General features: G+C 32.2%; 4 protein-coding genes across 5 annotated transcripts; 2 read left to right on the forward strand and 2 right to left on the reverse strand.

Moving 5' to 3' along the window:
• Positions 1 to 397: 397 nt before the first annotated feature.
• On the reverse strand, positions 398 to 3,170 carry LOC107858360. Its single transcript, XM_047407871.1, has 5 exons — positions 2,922 to 3,170; positions 2,660 to 2,837; positions 1,680 to 2,596; positions 1,470 to 1,622; positions 398 to 982 (listed from the first exon to the last, which is right to left on the reverse strand). The coding sequence occupies exons 1-5, from the start codon at positions 3,168 to 3,170 to the stop codon at positions 398 to 400; spliced, it is 2,082 nt and encodes a 693-aa protein (XP_047263827.1).
• A 714-nt stretch (positions 3,171 to 3,884) lies between these two features.
• On the reverse strand, positions 3,885 to 5,173 carry LOC107861426 (MYB-like transcription factor EOBII). Its single transcript, XM_016706764.2, has 3 exons — positions 4,930 to 5,173; positions 4,553 to 4,682; positions 3,885 to 4,447 (listed from the first exon to the last, which is right to left on the reverse strand). The coding sequence occupies exons 1-3, from the start codon at positions 5,072 to 5,074 to the stop codon at positions 3,949 to 3,951; spliced, it is 774 nt and encodes a 257-aa protein (XP_016562250.2). The 5' UTR covers positions 5,075 to 5,173; the 3' UTR covers positions 3,885 to 3,948.
• Positions 5,174 to 11,027: 5,854 nt separating this feature from the next.
• On the forward strand, positions 11,028 to 12,433 carry LOC107860424 (phosphoglycerate mutase-like protein AT74). The gene is made up of 2 exons (XM_016705787.2): positions 11,028 to 11,662; positions 11,966 to 12,433. Exons 1-2 carry the CDS (start codon positions 11,203 to 11,205, stop codon positions 12,346 to 12,348), a joined length of 843 nt encoding a protein of 280 aa, XP_016561273.1. The 5' UTR covers positions 11,028 to 11,202; the 3' UTR covers positions 12,349 to 12,433.
• A 4,769-nt stretch (positions 12,434 to 17,202) lies between these two features.
• LOC107860425 (probable tRNA (guanine(26)-N(2))-dimethyltransferase 1) lies at positions 17,203 to 25,078 on the forward strand. 2 transcript variants are annotated; one of them, XM_016705789.2, is made up of 13 exons: positions 17,237 to 17,586; positions 19,714 to 19,998; positions 20,093 to 20,180; positions 20,613 to 20,734; positions 20,968 to 21,107; positions 21,192 to 21,264; positions 21,555 to 21,643; positions 21,771 to 21,876; positions 22,369 to 22,581; positions 23,518 to 23,712; positions 23,861 to 23,938; positions 24,463 to 24,712; positions 24,814 to 25,078. In XM_016705789.2, the coding sequence occupies exons 1-13, from the start codon at positions 17,443 to 17,445 to the stop codon at positions 24,816 to 24,818; spliced, it is 1,788 nt and encodes a 595-aa protein (XP_016561275.1). In that variant the 5' UTR covers positions 17,237 to 17,442; the 3' UTR covers positions 24,819 to 25,078. The 2 variants fall into 2 exon arrangements, with proteins under 2 accessions (XP_016561274.1, XP_016561275.1); XM_016705788.2 differs by having other exon boundaries at positions 17,203 to 17,586; positions 24,463 to 25,078.
• Positions 25,079 to 25,420: the final 342 nt, after the last annotated feature.

Here is a 25,420-nt window from a genome sequence, read left to right on the forward strand (position 1 = left end):
CTATACCTTCTCTTTGACTGTATCCTTTGGCTACTAACCTAGCCTTAAGTCTTTCAATCTCACCTGTAACCTTATACTTTATTTTGTACACCTACTTACAGCCTATAGGTTTATTTTCTTTGGGTAGTGGAACAGCATCCCAAGTGTGGTTGAAAGTAAGAGCTTCAATCTTACTTAGCATAGCAGCTCTCCACCTAGGATCTTTACAGGCTTCTTGATATAATGTAGGTTCAGTGTCAATAAAATTTAAACCTACAAAAGCTTTGTAACTATCAGACAAGCCACTGTAAGATATGTTACTAGAAATAGGGTAAGGTACCTCCTTGTGAATGTTGAGAGACACAAAATCAGACATCCAAGCTGGTGGTTTTGTTCCTATGGTAGACTTTCTCTGATCCTATATTGCAAGTGGATGAATGACTTCTACTTCTTCATGTGTTATTTGAGGCTGTGCTGTGTTCTGAGCTTGTGATGCATCACCAACAACTGGTGAGGGATTATTAGTATGCACACCAAACTGAGTATCAACTAGAGTGTCAAAAAGAACTGTTTGTGACAGCTTTATAGGGAACACATGATGTGAATGAGCCTCAGACCTTTGACATTGTTTAAATGGGAAGACCTCTTTTCTAAATGACATATCCCTGCTTACTGACATAATTTTGGTGACCACATCATAAAGCAAATAACCTTTTTGAGCTTCAGAGTATCCCATAAACACAGTAGGCTTGGATCTAGCCATTAACTTATCATATTGATTCAACACTTTTGCATAACACAAGCAACCAACTACCCTGAGGTGACTGCAGTCTGGTTCCTTCTCATATAGTCTTGCATAAGGTGTTTCATATAGTAGAACTGCATTAAGGATTCTATTTATGAGGTACACGGCAGTTGAAACACAATAACCCCAAAACCTGATAGGAATTTCTGCTTGAAATCTGAGTGCTCTGGTGACTTCAAGAATGTGCTTGTGACTTCTCTCAGCCACACCATTTTATTAAGGTGTGTAAGCACAACTTTTTTGATGCACAATGCCATACTTCTTAAACAATTCACTACAAATAGAATTAACAATTTCTGTCCCATTGTCTGACCTTATTACCTTTATTGTTATGTGAAACTAGGTCTGAACATAAGCAACAAACTGTTGAATTAGTACACACACTTTAGATTTGAACTTTACAAAATAAACCCAAGCAAATATGGAGAAACCATCCACCACTGTTAAGAAAAAACTTTAATCATTCATTGTAGAAACTTCATAGGGACCCACAGGTCCATATGAACAATGTCAAAACAACTTTCAGTCTTGAACTACTAGAACTAAAGGGCAGTCTATGTTGATTTGCACTGGGACATATTGTGCAATGTTTAATTCTCCCATCTATGACTTTAACTTGTTTAGGTACAAATCTTTGTAATATATGAGCAAAGATATGACCAAATCTCTAGTGCCACAGATCTACCTCTGCATGACAATTATTGCTTCTGCACACAGATGAATCAACTGATGCTTCATGTTCCACCTTCTTGAGTGTATTTTTGTCAACTTGATCAACTAGTAGGTACAATCCTCCTTCAACTTTACCAATTGCCCTTACCTTTCCAGTACAAAGATCCTGGAATACACAGAAATTAGGAAAAAAATTCACTGAATACTTTTATTCCTTAGTTACCTTAGGCACTGGCAACAAGTTGTATTGAAACTCAGGCAAATGATACACATTAGTAAGTACATTCTTTTTTGTTAAGGCACAACTTCCAACATATGTAACTAATGCGATGTTACCATTTGGTAGATAGACCTTTTTAGGTACTGCAGACTGTATTATAGACCTTTCATCAAGCAATTTTAAATCAGACACCATGTGGTTTGTAGCACCAGTATCTATTATCCAATCTTGGTCTTGCGAAGACACAAAAAAAACACTACTAATACCTGCTACATTAGCTGCAGTAGTTGACTCATGATCATGAGAATCTTTAGAATTTTGATTAATCATTTGCATTATTTGCTTATACTGTTCTGTAGTAAAAGTTGCATTGCCCATCTGACTGATCCGAGACATTTGCACACCTGAAACTGATTGTCCTGCTGAGCCAGTTGAATAAGAACATTGACCTTCTCCTTGCACACACGTATTTAGTACTCCATAAGCACCAGACCCAGAAACATGTGAACAAGAACCATACTTTGTGACCCCATCTTGATAATCCAAGACTGCATTGCAAGCTCCACTACCTTCACTGCCTTCAAATCTGGGTTTCTTCTTGTTCTTAAAATCATTTGGATATCCAATGATCTTCCAGCAAGTTTCTTTGGTGTGGACTTTTATTTTGCAGAATTCATATTGGAGGTTATAGTTCTTTTTTAACCTCTGTCCCTGACTCGTTTCAAACCCATGTCTTGAATACATGGCAACATCAACACCTATTGAGTGCATTGAGGGATTATCTCCACGAATACCCTCAGTACCAACCACAGTCTTATGACTTTCATCACTAATAATCATGGCATAAGCCTGATTGACTGTAGGTAAGGGACTCATAAGAAGAATCTGAATTCTTTCTTGAATATTCATATCATTCAAACCTATCAAGAATTAGAACAATTTCAATTTCTACAAATGTAGTACAAACTCCGTTGATTTATCACAATCACAACTTGGTGCTGGCACCAACGCCTCAAATTCTTCCCAGAGATCCTTCAATTTTGAAAAATAAGTAGACACAGAAACATTTCCCTGAGATATGACATCAATTTTCTTGTGTAGATTAAAGGTTCGAGCACCACCAATCTTGTTAAATCTTTCATGCAAATCATCCCAAACTACCTTCGCAACGAAAGCATACATGATCCCTCCAAGTAGATTCTTAGAAATAGAATTCATAATCTAAGACAATACAATCGCATTCACCCTCTCCCATTGATTTCCCAAGTCTGCAGTGAATTTATCCTTTGGACATGTTCCATTAACCGTTCCCAACTTGTTTCTCCCAAGCAAGGCAACTCTCATAGATCGAAACCTGATAGAATAATTTTCAATACCAGTTAATTGGAAGGAGATAATTTGGACACCGCTTACATCTGCAGGAATAAGAAACAGAGGGTGATTATAATCAATCACAGAATTTGAAGTTCCAGTCTGAGCTACCGACTCAGCCATTGATTAACAACAGAAATTAGGAAGAATTTGTCGCAGAAGAACATCAAAAAATCCCCCAAAGATGGAGTCAATAGATTCAAGATTGACTCAATCTTGAAGATTCACACCAAAAATTACCAAGAACTGATCGACCACAAAGTTAGAACCTTCAGCTTAGTGGCTTTGAATTAGTGGCTTTGATGAAGAAGAAGAAGAAGAAGAAGAAGAAGAGGAAGAGGAAGAAGAGGAAGAAGAAGAAGAGGAAGAGGAAGAAGAAGATACAGAGTTAAGTGACAAGAATAAGAGAGAGAGAAATGATCTTGTTAACCCCTTAATTATGAATGTGAGGAGTACAACTTATTTATACTACACAATGCAGATACGAACTGTTAACTACTAGACTCTAGAACCTCTGGTAGTTAGTTATAACTGTCAGATAGAACACTAGCAACAACCTGTTTCAATGTGCTATTACTTAACATTAATCAAATGATCTCTCATCTCCAACTTAACCAAATGGCACTCAGATTACAATCTCGAGAGCTATAAAAAAAAAAAAAAATTTAAATGACAACTCATGTGTTGAATTATAGAATTGCATGCGTTGTGGAGCATTTTTCTTTATCAAATTAACTAATCATGTTAAATAAGTACAAATCATCATACACAAGTACACAATCATAATTAATTACTTGTACCGTGACCAAATCATCTTCTTCTTCTTCTTCAAAATTAGGGACATCAAACATACAGTACAATCTGACTAATTAATTAGTTCCATGATCAGCACCACTATTTCTTAGAAAATAAAACCTCCATTATGTAAGTTAACTGCATAATCAGTTGCATAAGTGCAATTAGCTGGTTGATTTTGGATATTTGCCACCTTGCACTTGTCATTAGTTGCCTGCATCAGTGAATGATCATCTAAGTTCCATAATCCTCCCCAGAAACCATCCATCAGAAAAGTATCCGTCCATGCATACGATGTGTCTGAACAAGTTGTCACTGGTGGCAATTCCACAACTGGATCCTGATCCATTATATTCTTATGGTAATAATTAGTATACGCGTTACTGTCATCACTCTTCATGATCACTACTTCTTCTGCTTGAGGTGACAACTTTTTATCAATCGTGGCTATGGTGCAGTTTGGTTGTGGTTGGTTTTTCTGTCTTATAATTTTCCTCTTGTCTTGCTTTCCTGAAGCTTTTTCCTTCTTCTTGAAATGTGTCCTCCAGTAATTTTTTATCTCGTTATCTGTCCTTCCTGGCAAGTAACGGGCTATAGTTGACCATCTACACAGTACCATACCAATGAATTAGTCATCAAAATGAAGTAATGGTAAATTTAAAAGGAGAAATAGCTAGAGCATAGAAATTGAGAAAGATTAAAGAATTTACTTGTTGCCCCATAAGGCATGCAATTCAATAATAATGCCTTCCTCTTGAGGTGTTATGTGGCCTCTTTTAAGTCCAGGCCTCAAGTAGTTCACCCACCTGAGCCTGCAACTCTTCCCCGTCCTGTTCAAACCTGCATGAACGAACGTCCATATACTTTCAAAATAAATATCGGAATACAAAAAATCACATCCGAGATCAGAGGCAGATTCAATATTTAAATTTAATTAATCGATTCAAGGTTCAGAGTTTGATACTATTCTACTTTTCAGGGGTTCAGACACACATATATACTATTCTAGACACACATATATACTATTCTGGAAAGATAAAGAAGTATCGTTAATTACTTCAGACACGTTTCAAATTATTATTTGTACCTGCACATCGAGCTACAGAACTCCATCTTCCCTCACCATGCAACTTAACGTACTCAGAAAGCATCTTATCCTCTTCAGGAGTCCAAGGCCCTTTCCTCCATCCTTGTTGATCAGAATTAGCTCCCCACCCCATCATAGCTACCATTGTTTGTTTAATGGAATAATAAAATTGCTAAGTAACTTTCACTAAATCTTCTTGATTTTACTAAGGAGTAATATATGTTGTCTCCTGTTTGTATGACACAATTAGTCACAAACTAGTCTACCATATATATACCCGCATCACCCTGTCAATTCATCGTCCTTTTTGATGCATTAATAATTTGATGATCTCACTAATGTTAAAGTAGATCGAACTCAACGGTTGTCTCAATTTATGTGACATTTTTTTCTTTTTAGCAATTTCAAAAAGAATATCGCTTTTTTATAACTTTAAAATAAATCTCTGCTAATACTTTGTTTTAGATCAAAAGCTTCAAAAATGTATTTTTTTCTTAAACTTTACATCAAATTAACAGTACCACATAAATTGAAGGGAACTCAGTTTCTGCTTCTTTATTACGAAATCATTTGTTACACCTCATAATATCTGCCATGTGTTATCGCATGGTGCGCCTCACTTGATTCTTAACCAGTTACTAAGAAACAAGTGTGCCTTGGAAATCTTATTAGAACCGTACCAACAAAGGTAATTAAGGACAAATATTCCTTGATATGATAAATATTTGGATTCAGCACTAGCGATTCCGTAACAGAATTTAAATGCATGCATGTTTAAATCATACACAAATGACAAAACATTAACTTATATACACCGACGGTACCTAATATTATGGAGAATTTTTATTCATTTTAATATTTTGTAGGCTTGTAGAAGATGATAACATGAGGTTTTTTTCATTATTAAGAATACTTGTAATATTTTTCACTAATCTAATAGCATAAAATTTATTTTGCGCTATTAGTATATAAAAATTAAACTCTTAATCGGGGATTAATGACCTCGGACTTAGCCGTGAAAATTTTGAAGTTAGTGCATGGTTGTTGGCATGTCCCTTGAAAATGGCTTATTAACCAATGTTTATGTAACAAATGTTGATGTGCGTAAGCCTCGGCCTTATACTTTAAACATAATTAATTAAGTACTAAAATATAGTGCAGCTAATGTTAATTAATATTTTAAGGAGATGAGATCGAAGCTTCTGGGGTTCTAATTTGGGGATAATGGCGCATTAGAATAATTGAAAAATGACAGGTTAATGAGTCATAGGATGGACACGTGGTCAACCTTCGTAGTCAAGTAGCATTTCTAGTATATTAAGGCATTGTTTAATTGGCTAAACTCATTAGTTTAAGTGAGTAATGCCATATATAGGTAATGATGTGTATTATGCCACTAATTAATTAATAGCCTATGCTTTTTTGTAAGAGATTGCGATCCAGCGATTGTTGAAGATTTTAGTTTGGATTTTGAGAGAGGAAAAAAGCTTGACTTGACAGTGATATTATAATGAAAGCTGAAAAGTTGGTGGTCTTCTCCTTCCCTTTCGCAGTTCCCCTTCAAATGCAACTCCTATGAAGAAGAAGCACTCCTAAAAATTTATTCGCACCCGATATTTATATTAAGTCAATGTATACATGATATGTATAGGTACAAATTTATTCGCACCCGATATTTATATCAAATCAATATATATATGACATTTATATGTATGACATGGTTCTTTTTAGCATCTAATTATTGACTAATTAGTGTGCATCCTCATCTTATTAAATCACTTAATTGCAACAAAAAAAAAAAAAAAATCCACGATTTGGTGTAAACACGTAAGTGCAGAAGTGCAAGGGATAAGTATGGAAAAAACTTACACGAACCGGTTCTTTAGCATGGTTAAGTAATTAAACTAAGTAACATATATGTCAATTAATCATGGTTAAGTAACATGAACTCTAAATGCAAACAAATGACATGCATGTATTGATTTGATGTAAACGTCGGGTGCGTGTAAGTTTTAACAGGATAAGTATTACACAATTTTATATTAAATCATATTTAATTTTTTATATTTAATTCATAAAATAAGATGAAAATGTATTTCAATTAACCATAAATATGTGATAGAAGTTACTAACATGCAAACGCATGTTATGTATTTATTAAATAAAAATAAACATCTGATTGCCGATAGTTTTTTTTTTCATTTAGAAAGTCCCTATGGATATGTAGAGTGAAATATATATCGAGTGACAGTATATTATACGTTCCTAACGGCATGTACCACCTCTGTGCTTTTATTTCTAGCTTTTCTTCTAAGTAAATTCTAATCTCGAATGCTGCACTTCGACTGCATTAGGATTTTAATTTAGTTGAGACAAGTTAGAATTTTAAGTATAGATTCTATATTTTTTTATAAAAAAAGTTAAAAAAAAATATGCAATTTGTGTTTTTTTTTAAAATCGATCCATCGACTTATACTTTCACCTCTTAACTTCTGTGTTGATGTGGAATTTGAAACTGACCTCCTATCTCATTTGTTGGAGTAATAATCAAGAGCTCACCAAAAAAAAAAAAAAAAAAAAAAAAAAAAAAAAAAATCAAGAGTATAGAAGGAAGAGAAAACATCAATGTAAGCAAAATGATCATCTAATGTCTTCTTGTCGATTGTCTAGATTACAAAAGATATTTTATTATCATAAAATATTTACACATATTGAGTGAGCTTTTGATCAAAATTACTGAGTTTCATTGAGCCTACAATCTTCTCAGTTCTCTGGCTCCCCTTCCATTATCAATACATACATATATATTAGCTAGCTAGTATTTCCTATAGATTTTTCTTGTAAAAACTTACTCATATATACATCATGTTGGCCTTTTGAGACATTAGAATTCCTTTTAATACGCTCGTTACGTTACACTTGTGATTTGCTTGAGTCTACCCAATTTGTGTTTTGAGTGCATTAGACAATGACTCATCGGATAGACAGGCAGTCAGCCTTTGAACTTTGTAACCATAGCCAAGTAGCATTTTTACTATATCATTGTTAATTGAACTCAATATTTTAAGCATATAATCCCATATATAGGTAATGACGTGTGCATACATATGCATATTGTGCCACTAATTACTTAAAAACTTTTTAAAGGGATGCGATCCAACCACACTTCATTTAAGTTCTAAGCCGCCTATTTCAGTTATTGCCCATTAGCCACATTTTTGCATCAAATTTTAAAGTAAATTAAATCCTCAAAGTCCTTTATATTTTATTTCCTTGGATTCAACTTTCTTGTGGTTCAAAACTAATAACTTAGTCTTAATGATCACTAATTTACTATACGTGTATGGTTAACAAAGGTATCCCCTTTATCAGTGCATGGCAACTAAGAAGATTACTCTAGAAAATACCATAATGTATAGCGTTTCCGGTTCGTTGCTTCACATTTTTCAAATCAAAAAGGGCAAATTAATAAACCTTGACATATGTAATGCTGAATTTCCATAAATAAATCAGTGTCCAATGCTGATATACTTGTATAAGTTCTATTTATTGACGGTTTTGAAAAAAAATATTATCTAGTATAAGTGTAAATAAAATTCATTACATGATTGCAGTGTATATAAATAGAGTTGTTTTTAGTGGTATTACACCGTCAGTGACCTCTCTTTTTCCTTTTCCTTTTTTCTTCACCATTTTTTACGTCAGCTGTTCAACCTCGCTGGGCCTAAGTGCCAAGGCCTGCCCTCTTTTAGTATGGGCTTTGCATATGCAGTGATTAACCGGACCTTGCTCCAAGCCCTATCCTTTGAGCCTAAAGTCCATCTCATACACTTGCTACTGACCCAAAATAAGTGGAGGTAAAGTTTGAAAATTAAAAATTTGAATATTTGTAATTGTGATTGTTGAAATTTGAAGTTGTATTTGAATATGTATTTTATTTTTTAAAAATTAAAATTTTACGAGTAAAATTCCAAAGACTAGGCTAAATTAATTGAGAATAATTTGAAAATCAGATTTTTAAAACGTGATCAAATTTTAGTACGAAAAAAATATTTGATTATAATTTTTCAAACTTTAATTCAAATTTAGGACCAAACATCGACATAAAACTTTTCCAAAGCTTAATTTAACGAAAAAAAAATGTACAAGAAAAAAAAAAGACAAACAGAGAAAAAAATAATCTTTACCCACAAAAAGAAAAATGGAAAAAAAAAAAAAAGAAGAGAAAAAGAAACCGCAAAATGTAACTGGCGAAACCCCAAATAGAGGAAGAACTACTAGCTAGGGTTTATAGTTATGCTGCTAACTTCACCTCTCCCACTTCCATCCCCTCTTTCCCATTACCAAATAAGTAGTATAAAAAAATCTCTAAGCTTTGTATTCTTTCATGCTATTATACAATTAGGGGTAGTGTGGTAGGCGGGATGAAATACGTAAGGATATCCCACCATCGTATGGGATAGTAATACAGTTAAAATAATATTGGGATGACAACAAAATTATATTCCTAATTTTTTAAAGGAAAAATTACACATTATAGATAAAATAATTTAATAATTACATAGTATGGTTAATGTTTTCAAAAAACTACAATTCATAGTTAATAATTTTTAATAATTCATCCCTTCATGAGGAATATATTACCAAACCATTTGATCCTTCGCTCAACTCTATGTTACATTTGACAAATATAATTGTATCAACCCAACCTCTTTTTTCTTATTACTCTTTTCGGTTAATTAATTTCTTGTCATGGAATCTACTTGCTATGTTGTTTTTTTCTTCTTGGTTAAAAGAGGTAGTCTTTTGGTAGAATGTATAAGAACAATGCTGAACAGAGTGTATTAGTAATGTTGGTATTAATTGTGCTTGCATTAGCTATGCTGATATTATTTCTTATACACTGTTTGGTTTGATGTATTAAGAATAATATATGTTGGTATAATTATTATAAGAAAGTATTTGTTGACAAAAATACCCTTTACCCTTTTTTTTTTGTTCTTTTATTAGAACAGATCAAGGAATTGGATATTTTAAGCTTGTTCCGTCTTCTTCATCTAACAACAAATTCTCAGGCTTGAAATCTCTATGATAAACACCACGACTATGACAAAAATCAATTGCAGATATTAACTGTTGAAAATAACCTCTTGCATTATCTTCCCTATAACTTCCCTTTAGCTGTTTTTTCAAACAATTCACCGCCTTTAACAAATTCCATAGAAATATATATATTCGTTTTGCTTGCCATAACTTCACGAAGCCCAATAATATTTGGATGTTTAACCATTTTCATGATGGAGTCTCAAACAAATCAAAACTTCAATCTCAAACCGTCATTCCCCATATTCATAACCTCCAAAATAAAGAATCCAATTTCAAATCTATACCCAATAATCAAACATTCAATTCTAGTGAAGAAGAGTAATATCTCATTAGGATTAGATCATTTTTGGATATTGTGATACTTTTTTTATGAGCTTAGAGTTATTCCCTCTTATCTTTTTATGAACCTTTTTTTGAATTATTAATAAGAATTTCATTATATCAATTCATTTTCACCTCTCATGATTTAATTTAATTTAATGATTGCTACTTTCCAAATCCTTCTATAAAATTTTTTAAAAAAAATAGCTAAAAACTCATTAAAGAGAAGGTTGATTTTGAATAATAAATAAATTAATTAATTCCTTTTTTTTTTCAATCGGTTTGACCTATTTTAACTTGACAGGAAGTTTAAGAAAGTAAGAAAATTTTTGAATCGTATATATGATCTTAAATTAAACATATGTTAAATGTACTAAAATATTTTTTAACCTTATAATATTAAATACGACATGTAACAAGTTAAAATTTAAAAATTACAATAAAAAGAAAAAAATATTTTTTAAAACAGATTTAAAAATAATAGATCAAACAAGAATTCACTTTGGATCATAAAAAAAAGGCCATAATTCATAAGTATCTTTTTGAGAGAAGGGAGTATTGTATAACTTTCCGTGTTTTCGGCGGTTTCATTATTTATTCACTCACGGACAAAAAGAATATAGCAAGCTTACAGCTATAATTGTCGCTAATTAATTATTTATGTGCGGACCATGTGTTTATTCCGTTAATAATGATAGCCATCATTTAGTTTTTTAAAAAAATTAATCAACTTATGCACGCTAGCTGATCCCATCTATTTTCTATGTATACAGAGAGAGAGACAACCACAATAAAATACATATATCAACGTTCAAGTTTGAGCAAAACTCATCGATCTGGCACAAAATGGGAAACGTCATCAGCGGGCGCGGAACTAAACAGAAACAGAGGCGTTGGCCGAAGAGGATCATACTGGTGCGCCATGGTGAGAGTGAAGGTAATCTAGACAAAAGTGTTTATAGAGACGTACCTGATCATAGAGTCCAACTCACAGAGAGAGGCAAAGAACAAGCGAAGAAAGCTGGTGAGCTTATCCGCAGCGTGGTTGGACAGTACTGCAAGATCTATTTCTATGTATCTCCCTTCTTGCGCACTCGTGAGACACTGAAAGAGATAGGTGCGGCGTTTTCTAGCACCGAAATCACCGGGGTAAGAGAAGAATGTAGGTTGAGAGAAATGGACTACTCCAAATTTCAGAATACAGAGAAGATGCCGGAGTATAAGAAGGAAAGAGAGAGATATGGGAAATTCTTCTACCGGTTCCCCAGTGGAGACTCCGCCGCCGATGTGTACGATCGGATTTCCGGTAACTTTATTTCAGTTACTTTTTGGAATATATTTTGTGGAATTTAAGTTTTGTGGGTTAGTGCCATCCAATTTTTTTTTTTAGTAATAACAAGTCAAGTTTATCAGCAGAATATTATTCTATGTACATCTAAGTAGATTTTATTTTTTAAATAAAAAACGAAAGTGGTGTTTCAATTGATCATACTTTTGAGTTGCGGAAAACACATTGTACCCAGATGGGAGATGAGTTGGAGCAGGAGTAGGAGTACTGAATATTAAAATTTCGACACATAAAATGATATAACTACCTTGTGAAATACAGGTTTTGTGGAATCGCTATGGAGAGATATAGAGATGAACAAAATACCTGAGAGTAGTGATAACGACAACCTAAATATTGTTATAGTTAGTCACGGACTTACCATTCGAATTTTGCTCATGAGATTGTTCAGCTGGACAACAGAACAAGTGGAAAGCTTAACAAGTCCAGAAAATGGGGAGGTTCGAATCATGGAATTAACAGGAGATGATGAGGAGTACAGTCTTGCATTACATCATGATGATCAAACACTTGAGAAATGGGGACTATCCCCTCAAATGATTGTTGATCAAAAGAAGAGGGCGTACGGTCCCAAGGTTGTTGACCATCTCACTAGTTACTTTGATCTCTTGCCACATATCAATCTCGACTTTGGAAAAAAATAACTCAATGTTTTTATTTGCTTTTGATTGGATACTGTGATTTCTTTGTTTCTGTGGCGTAGTAAAATTGAAATTTCTTATGCTGTCATTTTTGATTGTTTATGAGATCACGTTTATATTTACGTCTATTATGTTATTACTAATTTACATTCCCATTTTACTTGTCTCAAATTTTCTAATATAATTTTTTATTTTACTTGTCATTTTTTATTACAATTTTTTTTCTTTTTTACCCTTATTATTAATTATTTTTTCTTTAAATTAAAATGTAAACATTATTTAAAAAGGGTACTATGATTAAGTAGTCATGTTATTAATTATTTTTCTTAATCAAAGTATAATATCAAATTGGGATGAGTAAAATGGGACGGAGGGAGTAGAATAGAGTCAATTAATACACGATTTTATAAAATAACGCTTAATATTATTAAAATAAAATCTGCATTTCATAATTATATGTACGCGAAAGAGTAAATTATAAATTTTGTGCATGATAACTGTGTATCAACACTTGAATTAAGTTTTGATTAAAATTAAAATCAAATTGATTGAGTCAGTTTTTAAATTATTAAATCAAATGAAATCATACATAAATCTATTAAGAAATGCACAAATAGAAACTATATATGAATTTATTGATATTGAATAGACAAAGAAAAAATTATGAATATATTGATCTTGAATAATGTTGCAATAGATGATCAAGCTAAAATGTAAAATTTCTATAGGAACATTAAAGAGAAATCTAACCAACCAACTTCACTATTTAAGTAGTATTGTGTAGTGCAAATTATATTTCCACGACCTCATTATTTGAAATTAAAATCCAGTTAGGTATTATTCGTCACTAAACATATGGCTTCAGTAAGCAATTTTCAACCTTCATACGTCTCTGTCTCATTTAGCTATACTGTATTATATATACATACATATACATACATACACGCGCGATCATATTGGAGACCATGCTAGTACGGGCCTAATATATTATTATTTTTATTCAATTTATGTGGTATAGATAAAATTTGAAAAGTCAATAATTTTTTTATATATTTTAAAATATTTTACGTTATTAGTTACCGAATTTGTATTATTTTTACATAATTTTCGGATACTATATGTCATTTTTTTGTTTCAATTTATGTGACACTAATGAAATATTTGAAAAAGTTAATCAAATTTGTTATATAATTTTACATATTTAAAGTCGTTAATTATCTTATGATTTATATGATTTTCTACATAATTTTCAAGTAATATCCATCTATCTCAATTTATATGATATCTATAGAATTTGAAAAGTCAAGCAATTTTTTATAAATCATTCAAATAGTTTAGACTGATAATTGTTATGATTTATATTATTTTCATGTAATTTTCAAATAATGTATCCCAATTAAAGTTGCATTATTGTAAAGTATATTACTTTTCACGAAATTTTTAAATAATATATCTCAATTTATGTTGTACTAGTAAATTTTGAGTCAATCAAAATTTTTTATATGTCTCCAAATAATTTAAGTTATTAATTATCATAATTTATAATATTTTTTACACGATTTTCAAATATACAACAAATTAAAACTAAAAATAAAAATAATTAATTTAGATAATCAGTTATATTTTTAATATGTTTCTAAAATTTTAAAGTTGTTAGCTATTGTAATTTATAATATTTTTTCGACATTGTAATTTACTATTTTAGGCTGTTAGATATTGTAGTTTGTAATACCCTCTTTGTTCAAACTTTTGTGGCATTGATAGTCAATTTATATTTTAAAAATAATTTATGTTTTTAATTATTGAGATTTATAATACTTTTTCTTCTATTCCAATTTAAGCGACACAGATATAATTTCAAGAGTCAACCAAATATCACGATTGAAGTAGTGAAATAGACATGTTTTAAATGACTCATAATAACTAATTAGAAGTGATAGAAAATTTGCTATAAAAAAATTATGAAAAAGAAATTAAGTGGGCCTCATATAAGATGTTAAATTATTTTAAAATAGCAAGAGTTAGTTTATCATTTTATGTCTATTTTAGCTTTTTATTAAATATTATTAATTTTTTAATATTTAACTGACTTATAATAATTAATTAGGGGTGATATAGTAAAACTACAATTAAACAGTTGAAGCAAACATGTTATAAATGTCTATTTTATTTTTTAATTGAATATTATTAATTTTTTAATATGTAAATGACATATAATAATTAATTAGAGATGATATAGTAAAATCACGAAGTTAAAAGTAAACATGACAACCGGGAGCTATCTGCTTCCAGTTGTCTACTTCTCATGCTTATATATGGTAATGATAAATATATTATAGTAGATATATAATAAAAGACAAAAGTAGACTTCTCACGTAAAGAAAGGACGACAATTTTGGCTTAATAAAACTGTTTTTAAGCTAGATAAGATACATTTTAATTATATAGAAGAATGAGTTAGAAGACGATAAAGGTAAAATTATCATCTCATAAATATTTAGAATATTTGTTTCTGTTATATAGTCTTAAAAGTTAGTTATTAATTTCAAAATGACAAAATAGTCAAACATTTATCAAGTGTTCCCTAATGATGTACTAACATTTAAGGTGGATTTCACATTTTTTCAAGTATAATTTTTCAAAAAAATATATTTTGTACATTAATAGTTAATCTGTTTTATTGAGACATTATTTTAATTTTAATTTTTTTTTAGGATGTGAAATTTTTACTTTTATTTGATAAAAATAGAAATATCTAGAAAAAAAATAAAATTATGTTATCGTATACTTATAAAACTTTCATAAAAGAATATAAATTTAATTCCTAATAAAAACGTATAAAATGTTTGTATGATTTGAGATCAAATTTGTGCACAAATCAGATCAACTTGATTTTTTGAATCAATAGTTAATGACCCCAAAAATTAAAATAAACCTTTGTTTATAAATGTCAATCATATCCCAAAGTTGTATAATATCTCACGTGAACCCCATAGGTTACTTCACAATTTTCTATAAATATTTTTTGTTGGTTCTAATACATAATACTCATTTATATTACCTTTTATAAGTGGTAAAATTTCACTTTTATTTTATTAAATAAAATATCTACAAGCAAGTAGAATTAAATTTTTTCATTGCAAAATTAGTCATAGTAAATTATTTAATACAGTAATAAAAAAATTAAATAATATATTTATTACTTTCTTCATTTTAAAAAGAATAATCTATTTTAATTTGACACAGAATAAAAAAATAAAGGAAATTTTTTGTATTTTATGATCATAAATTAAAGTTATGTCAAATGTATTAAAATGTCCTTTATCTTGTGGCTCTAAACATAACACGTGAAAAATTGAAATTAAAGTATTACCAAAAAAAGAAATTTTCTATTCTCTTTTAAGCAAATTAAAATAAATCACAGATCTCTAGTTTTGAAATTGAGAGAATAACAAACATCTACAAGGCATTCATATATCCATAGTTCACATCATTCAAAAATAAATTTAAGTTTCTATATAGAATCCTTTATTGTTTTGTATGATTCTATATAAAATGTTAACAAATATATATTTATAATTTTTATCTACTCTCTTGTATAATTTTAAAATAAAGTAGAAAAAGAAAAATATTATAATTAGTTGTTTAATCTAAGAAAATGTGTTTGAACTGATATTAAAATAAGCATTAGAGTATATGATATTTTAATGTTTATTATGAAACCTTAAATAAGTTGTAAACTATTATTAGATTTTATAAAAATAAAATTTATATTTTATTATGTAGTGTGATTTCTACTTACATTTTCTATTGTGTTTATTCAAAAATATTAATGATCATTTTTTATGAAAATTAATTAAGTAGCTATAAATATACATAAAATTGTAATATTGGGCCCGTAAATAGACCTTCATTATCTAGTCATATATACATGTCCAACAAAGGATAAACAACCGTGTGGCTAGAAGTGCACCAATAGCCTTTTCAAGGTGTTGTTTGAGGAGTCGAGTTAAAAGGATCAATTTTTTGAGCAAAAATATCAAAGAAGATAATTGATTTTTTTTCTTTTAAATAAGGCAAAACACTTTTAATTGAGCGATTTGTCCATTAAACGTTAACGACTATGTTAGATGGCAAATTACAAATCACTGGCCTCCTAGTGACTTATACGTTGTTGGTGGCGTTGCGAGTGGCCCAGTGACTTTTTTTTTTCACAATTTTCTTTATATAAACAATAAACAGTTTCTTCTCATCTTGTGTTTGAGTTCTTCAACTTTTTAAAATTCCTTGTTTAGAAATCAATTTCTCAACATATGTGAAGAAATATGATCAATTAATATGAGACAGATGGAATATATGTTTTAAGAAAAATAATTTGGAAGAGAATAATAAAATCTACAATAGGGATTAATTTCATTCATGGACAACATTATAATGAAAAAAGATCAACTTAATAAATTGTATTAAATTTTTGATCCCCCTATTCTTAATGCTTTGCCACTTATATTATATGCCTCATGAATCTAGCTTCTTTGGCCATAAATTTTGAAATAAACTTGAAATCTTAAAATTTAAGTATTTATAGTTGTGATTGTTAAAATTAAAATTGTATGAACATATATTTTATTTGAAAAAAATTAAAATTTTACTGATGAAATTTTAAGATTGGGCTAAATCGATTGAGAGTAACTTGAAAAGATTTGAAAATTGAATTTTCAGAACACGATCAAATTTCATTACGAATAAAATATTTGATTATAAATTTTTCAAAATTTAATTTAAATTTATGATCAAACATCGACATAAACTTTTCCAACGCTTAATTTAACAAAAAAACAACGTAAAAAAATTTGGAAAAGGGGGAAAAAGAAAATACCCTTTACCAAAAAAAAAAAAGAAAAGAAAAGAAAAAGAAACCGCAAAATGTAACTGGCGAAACCCCAAATAGAGGAAGCACTACTAGCTAGGGTTTATAGTTATGCTGCTAACTTCCTATATTTAACCTCTCCCACTTCCATCCCCTCTTTCCCATTACCAAATATAAATAAATCCTTAAACCGTTCTTCTATTCATTTATTATTATCGGCGCATTACAATATGGCAGAGGAGGAAAGTGTGTCAATGGAAAATGAAGAGCAGAATGGGAATTCATTTGATCTGAATGACTATACAATCATCAAAGAAGGAGATGCTGAGATTCTTATGCATGCTAAAAATGAAGTCTTTTACAACAAAACACAGGTCTTTTATCTGTTAAAGTTGTTAGCTTTGTATTCCTTCTTGCTATTATACAATTAGGGGTAGTTTGGTAGGCGGGATTGGGATAAGCAGGGATATCCCACCATCATATTAATTTTATCTCGGGAATATTAGTGTAGGAGGTAACTGGAGCAGGTACTTATGGTTGAGGATAAGAGAGAGAGAGAGACGAAAGAGTGATTCATTAGACATATTTCCAAATACAAATTACTAGCATTTAGAGTATAATGACTTTGCGAATTTGTGGACCTAATTTCAGTGTCCTTCTAATGTAGCTTTGCCGGTACAATTGCTGATGCGTAGAACGTGTACATAATTGCCTTAGAATTTTTTCCATAGAAGTTAGTAGTCTATTTTGTCTGCCGATTGTCTGACCTGCTATTGTTGTCTTGTGCTTATGTTGCATTCACCAAGATAGTCTTGCTACATCTTGAATATTGGGTGAGTTTAGCTAGATAATTGAAATGAACAGGGACATCATCACATGAGTGTGGGATCTCTGCTAGATACTTTGGGACAAACTTAGTTACAACATGCACGCTTGGAAGAGGGAGTGCTCTCTTATTGAGAACCAGCCATTTGTACATCAGGGTTTTTTTAGTTGAAGTTTACTATCGATCTATGGCATTGCCTTATCAGGGAATTCAATTAACCATTTGTACATCCATTGGTTTTCAGTAAGTTAGATGATTTCTAGAATGTAGGTGCTTCTTGAGTCATTGCTCTTGTAATGTGTGAAGAGAGAGACTGAACAACAATGCCAAAAGTGAGAAGTGTAGAAAATCACTAAGGTCAAGTTCTCCTAGGAATTTAAACAGAAAGAACAATTAAAGTGCAATCTTTGTTTAAAATCTGTAGATGTAGGGAAACATTTTTAAAAAGTTATATTTAACTATATTTTTTATAAAACTAATCATATAAATCTATTCATACATACAAAAATTATATGGAGCATGAAGTTGAAATAAAATACTGTTCCTGTTTTTTTTTTTTTACCGGGACTAACAAATTAAAGAGCCCAAGACCAGAAGTGATATTAGATACCAATCGCTTTCCGGGAAAATCTCAGTATTGTATTCCTCTAGAATGGAGCTCCGTTGGTACTTGACTGCTTGTCACATAAGTGCAGACACAATTGCCTAGGTGATTGCAAAAAAAAAAAATCGTTTTCATTATGGCTTTACAAACAAAAATTACATAGTACTTTTATATGCCAGAAAAGCCAAGAGTTCAACATGACAAGTTATACTATAGTTACTTGAATGGCTTTTGGATAACATCCTTTGTTCAAAATGTCATTCCTCATCAAAATACATCCTTCTTCGGCTGTGTGTGGCTTCAACTTTTTATGCAGCACGTTAAATAATTAATTGCCAACATATTTTAGTTAATGATATACTCGTTGTCACTACAAACCTCAAAATAATATTACGACAAAGGATGAATAAAAACAGAGAGTTTGATTCAAAAACTTTATAATTCATCCCTTCGTGAGGAATTACCAGACCCGTTGATCCTTTTCTCCACTCTATGTTGCATTTGACAAATATAATTGCATAAAGCCAACCTTTTTTTTTCTTATTACTTTCTTCGGTTAATTTCTTGTCGTGGAACCTACTTGGTATGTTGTTGTTTTCTTCTGGGTGAAAAGGAGGTACTAAGTGTGCAACATAGGTACGTCCAATATTAGTAAATTATTGGTGTATTACAAAGGATGTTTGCAAATATCATGCTTTTAACATGTCTACATCTCCATGTAACATGGGCTCAGAATGTAATTAGTACCATCTTTCTAGTATAAAAGGGGCTGTGGAAGTTTCACTTCGTTTTGACTTTGTGACAGTTATCCTGCTCATGCAGGAATTTTCACCCAGTAAATATTTTGGATAGGGTAGTTTAGCCCTTTCAAGATGATTATTGGCAACTTGTATATACATATCTAGTCCTCGATGGCCTTGGCATGCCACACTAAACAATTTTTGCTTGTCAAGCACCTTGTGGTTTTACTGAGCAGTCAAGTTACATCCCTTTATTCTCTACTCTATGTGGTAACACTTAAGGACTGTGGTAGCCACTTTATTTTAGCTCATCCAAAACTATCTGCACCAGGTGAATAACAGAGATATGTCTATAGCTGTTTTGAGGACCTTTATATCACAACGAAAGCAGGAGCATGACGCAAAGTTGGCTAGACGAACCAAGGCTGGAAATAAGGCACCAGATGCTAATGCGGAAAACCCAGGTGATTCAGTGCAGCATAATGGTGAATTCATAGATGGATCTGAAGTCTTGAAAGACCCATCGCATGGTGAATCATGTAGCATTCCAGAGGAACTGACTAAAAATCTACGGGGAAAAGGTCGAGAAGAACTAAAGCCTCCACGAGTTCTCGAGGTTTACTGCAATTTTTTTTTGATTATTATAGTTTATCAGAAATGAGGTATTTGCTGTGGTTGACCAACAGTTTTCTTTCAATGCGACTTAACAGGCTCTCTCAGCTTCTGGATTGAGGGCTTTAAGGTATGCTCGTGAAGTAGAAGGAATTAGCCAGGTCGTGGCCCTTGACTATGATAAAGGTAATTCTATCTCAGTTAGGTGCTGCTGCATAAAACGTATAGATGTTACAATATTAATCCTCACTGCCAACCATTTTTAAAGAAAAAGAAATGCATCTCTTGGGTCAAAATATCAGTCTCAAAAAAAAGTAAGACTGTCTGATGGAATGGACTTGAAACATCTAACTAAGAGTGTGTTTTATATCAATCATTCAGGTACCAACTTAACTGTTTAGGTATTAAAACTGTAAATTAATGCGAGGATATAGTGGATGCCTTATGGTGTTGATAATTAAGAGATAAAACCTGTGACATAATCGGAGAATGTTATCTAGCTTTAACCAGTAGATTTACTTGTCCTGTTTCAAAATATTTGTATAATAACTTGATACATACAGTATATTACTTCTAAGCTCCGATCCAGTATTGACTAGGTATTTCTTCTCTTTGCAGCCTCTGTGGAAGCTTGCAGGAGAAACATAAAATTTAATGGATCAGTGGCGTGCTCTAAGGTGGAGTCACACCTTGCTGATGCAAGGGCTTATATGCTTACCCACCCAAATGAATTTGATGTGGTATGAATGCACAATAAATTGTCGCATTTATATTCTTCTGCACAGTTGTCTAGCAATCACCTGTAATTAGTGAATGCCGTTCTTTGGTGCTGAATTAATAAGGCTACCATGTGCTGGGTATTTATTTTACACGTTTAATTCCTTGTCCTGGTTAATTGTTTGTAAAACAATTTTGTGAATATCTCTTTCAAGTTGAGTTATCATTCATGCATTTTTTGTTTGTGTTCTTTCAGGTTGATCTTGATCCTTATGGAGCACCTTCTGTCTTCTTGGACTCAGCAGTTCAAGCTGTTGCCGATGGAGGGATTTTGATGTGTACTGCCACTGATATGGCAGTGTTATGTGGAGGAAATGGTGAAGTTTGCTATTCCAAGTAACCAAACATTCCCTTTCCTTCTGACTTTACATAATTTTATTAGTCATTGTATCCTGCTTACGTGATCTCATCTGCAACTAGATATGGCTCCTATCCTTTGAGAGGAAAATATTGCCATGAAATGGCTTTGCGGATCCTTCTTGCGTGTATTGAGGTACTTCATTTGTGAACTTTTTGTTTCTAGTTCTTTTAAGCAATGGTTTCTGGCTATATTCATGCAATTTCTTCCTTTTCATGCTTTTTTGCATTATTCTAAAATTCCAGCTGCCTTTAGCATATTGAATTTTTACCAAACAGACTAGAAAATCAACTTATTAATTTTATACAGAAATTAGAAGTATCATTAACTTATTTTTGTTAGTCCTATATCCTTAATATCTGGTGCTTCTTTATTTTTTATTTTTAGGTCTTAACCCTTTCATTTGTTTTGTTATTTTATTTCAGAGCCATGCAAATCGATATAAAAGATATATAGTTCCGGTATTATCTGTTCAGATGGATTTCTATGTTCGGGTTTTTGTTCGTATATACACGTAAGTGTTTTCTTTCCTTCAATTTAGCTAATTTTAATAAGTTATCTATTTTCTCTCTGTAGATATGAGCTTATAATACTTTATCAAAAAAACAAATAAATATGAGCTTTATAATAACTGTTTGCAGTTCGGCAAGTGATATGAAAAATACTCCTCTGAAGCTCTCATACGTTTATCAATGCACTGGCTGTGACTCATTTCATCTTCAGACAGTTGGGAGGACTGTTGCCAAGGTACTTCTCCATTCACAATCTTTGAATGTCTTACTCGTACAAACTGGTTTTGCTGGATTGACCAGCTTATAGTGTAATCTAGAAATCTTGGTAGATGAAAAAAGGAGTCCTAAAGATGCACATTCATATCACTTAGTAATATTCTTCATCAGAAATTGGTCTCACAAGCTTTATGAAGCTAGGATGTAGTTGGACGTATTTGGCATAATTACGCCAAAACTAGAAAAAGTTAATTCATAGACGGGGCTTTTGGACGAAGAAAAAGAACACTAAACCATAATTGATTAATTGAATTGTGGCAATGATTTGGCTGGTTAGTTTTGCTAGGAAGTTGAAGGAATCCCTTCAGATTCTTGTATGTTCAATGGGTAAAGCCCTCCTCTTTGCTATAGATCATGAGTTCTATTCGTTGTACGTTATAATCCTTAGTAGATTTTTAATTCATATTTTCAAATATGACCATTTATATATTTAATCTTTCTGCTTATTTAGAATAACAGTGTCCGATACCTCCCTGGATTTGGCCCCGCCGTTTCTCAAGAGTGCAGTGATTGTGGTAAGAAATTCAATATGGGTGGACCTATATGGTCTGCCCCCATTCATGATCAAGAATGGGTAGCTGCCATACTTGCAAATGTGAAATCAATGAAGGAAAGGTATCCTGCTTATGAGCGAATCTCCGCTGTGTTGACAACTGTATCAGAGGTATGGTTGCCTTAAAATTTATATTATGCTCATTTCAATTCTGTCCATAAGGCTGTTTCTTTCCTTATTCTATCCAAAATATGTCAGGTATTTTAAAGAAATGTAAACTACTTGAAATCCTTGGCAAATTAAACTAGAAATTACATTGTTTTTCACTTGTTGCTGATTTAGTATTTAACTCTCTTCCAACTAGAGGCACATAAACCTTTTCTTGAAGTTCTTACTGGGCGTGTTTCCGGGGAAAGGGTGCAAACAATCTTTTGAGCATATGTTGCTCAATTGTTCCTTTCTTGATGAATCAAATTCTGCACAGGTAGCGCCCTTAGAATCTAAGCCTTTTGAAGCACCAGTAGTTGTAGCTGTGGCCACACCAACCCTTCTGTTCTTATCGCTCCGGATTCCGATCAGGAGATTGAGTTGGCGTGAAATCTTAGTATTATTACGTCTTTTCTTTTCGTTTGGTACAACAGTTTTTCCAATTGGTGAAGAAACATTACATACTAGTGAAAAAATTAGCTACACTCATATTGGACATCGCAAATTGGTTGATAGGAATTTACCTGCCTTAATGGCAACAAATGTAAAGCTTGCTCTTGTAATGGGGCAACACATGTCAAGCTTGATCTAACATGTTTTAAGGAAAATGGGTACCAACTTCCAAAAATAAAAAACCATGTTTAATTAAATATAAATCCAGTTAGGACGATCAGTTCTTCAATCAACTTGCAGTTCTACGATGATGAATTTGAAACTTATGCCGTGACTTACAGCTTGCACACCAGCACAAATATCTTTTTAGGGGAAAGAGACTTTTGTCCTTCACTAGTTATTTGACGATATTACCTTTTCGGTGCAGATCATATGATGAGAAACAGTTTAATTGGTTATTTTCAGTGGACGTCCTCTTAACGCTGATCAAGTAGTGTTCTTTTGCAGGAACTACCTGATATTCCTCTGTTTCTGAGTTTGCACAATCTCTGTGCAACACTGAAATGCACTTCTCCCTCAGCAGTAATATTTCGCTCAGCCGTGATCAACGCAGGATATCGCATATCAGGGACTCATGTGAATCCTTTGGGGTTGAAAACAGATGCTCCTATGGATGTCATTTGGGATATTATGCGCTGCTGGGTAATTTTATACTTTTGCTCGTTTCTGGCAGCTCTTGCTTGATATTCTTTGAAGTAGCTTAAATACATGCCTTAGCTTGTTTCATATGTTGACAATAACTTATCCGTCCCCTTCTTCCATCTAAGTTGATAAAATGTTCTATTTGCAGGTCAAAAACCATCCTGTGAAAGCTCAACCATCTGACCAGGCTGGAAGTGTGATTCTTGCCAAGGAACCTGTTCTGCAGGTGAACCTTTGACCTTATTTTACTGTATCATTATCACATGGCATAGAAGTTGTAAAGCTAATTATAAAATAAGGACAAAATTTGCCTGTTCTTACCCTCCAAACTTTGCCAGACATGTTTAGTGGTGAAATGATAGATTCTGGTCCTTTATTTTTAATTCCCGTACCCTGTGGTTATTTCTCCTTGACTTTCAATTTCTGGGAATCATTTTATTACAAAATGTCACCAGAAGTCAATAGAGACTTGGTTCCTCTTTTGCAAGTCAATTTTTCCTGCTAGTTACAAAGCTGCAATCTTTGTATTTTTAAGTTCGTAAGTCCTATCGCTCCTTTTTCCTTACAATAATTCAAAAGAAACTAAGTTTAACCCCCTATCACCCTATTACTATCACGAGGACTTTAGCCGTCTGCATGTCTGTTAGATTACTCGCCTTTTATTTTCAATTAAGAATGAGATCTTTGAATTCTCATGTCTTTTCTAGTCTCATATCTGGAATATTGATCTAGGCGTGATATTTATTTCAGGCTAATTTTTCTCGGGCTGTTGCATCTCTTAGCAAAGCACAAGCTAAGAAGGTTGCTCGTTTCCTCCCTAATCCAGAAAGGCATTGGGGTCCAAAACTAAGGGCAGGCCGACAGATCACCAGTAAGCATGTGTCTCTTTTGGGTCCTAAAGCGTTGAATGTAATTAACAACCATGAGAATGGCGATGATAGCAACCATGAGAATGGCGATGATAGCAACCATGATTATGTCGAGGAGCCTGCACTCAAGCGTAAGAAGACAGAAGAATTTGATTCATAACTTATATGTTGGCCAACTGTCTGCAGTTTTTATCCCATCATAATCTGCCTCTTCTGCTGCATTTTCTTGCAGAGTGAGATCCATCCTCTTTCTGATAATTGTGAAAACGCGTATCGGTAATGGGGAGGATGTTATCCTGTTTATCTGTCAGTTCTTTTTAGTCTTTAGAAGGTTGTAGGGATATTTATATTTGTTTTGTTTGCCCTTTTTATCTTTATTTCAATCTTAGTTCCAGTTGCTATATTAAATTTTGTTTTTTATTTTTATTTGTAAGAAAACTACTGCTTATATGGGCCTTCCATGTCGACAAAAAATTGTTACCTGTTTCAGCTGTTTACAATATTGAAAAAAACAGTACTAAGGGCTTGTTTGGTATGAGGAATAAGGGATAATTGATTCCAGGATTAATTTTAGGATAGCTTATCTCACGTTTAGTTGGGATAAAATTATCATCCCGCATTCAGGGTGGAATAACAATCTCAGGACAACTTGTTCCCCAACCAAACATACCTTAAAAAGTAGTGTCTAAATAAACAAAGGCTGAAAAATTTCCTATGGATGTCTGAAATCTCTAGTGTTCCTGGCAGTAACTGTTTGTATCTTCAGACTTCGACTCTTGAGAATTCTTAATTATATTAGCGAACGGAATGTTGATTTAGGATTTACTAAATTCGTAACA

The sequence above is a fragment of the Capsicum annuum genome, chromosome 2 (assembly GCF_002878395.1).
Source record: "Capsicum annuum cultivar UCD-10X-F1 chromosome 2, UCD10Xv1.1, whole genome shotgun sequence".
NCBI classification, from domain to species: domain Eukaryota; kingdom Viridiplantae; phylum Streptophyta; class Magnoliopsida; order Solanales; family Solanaceae; genus Capsicum; species Capsicum annuum.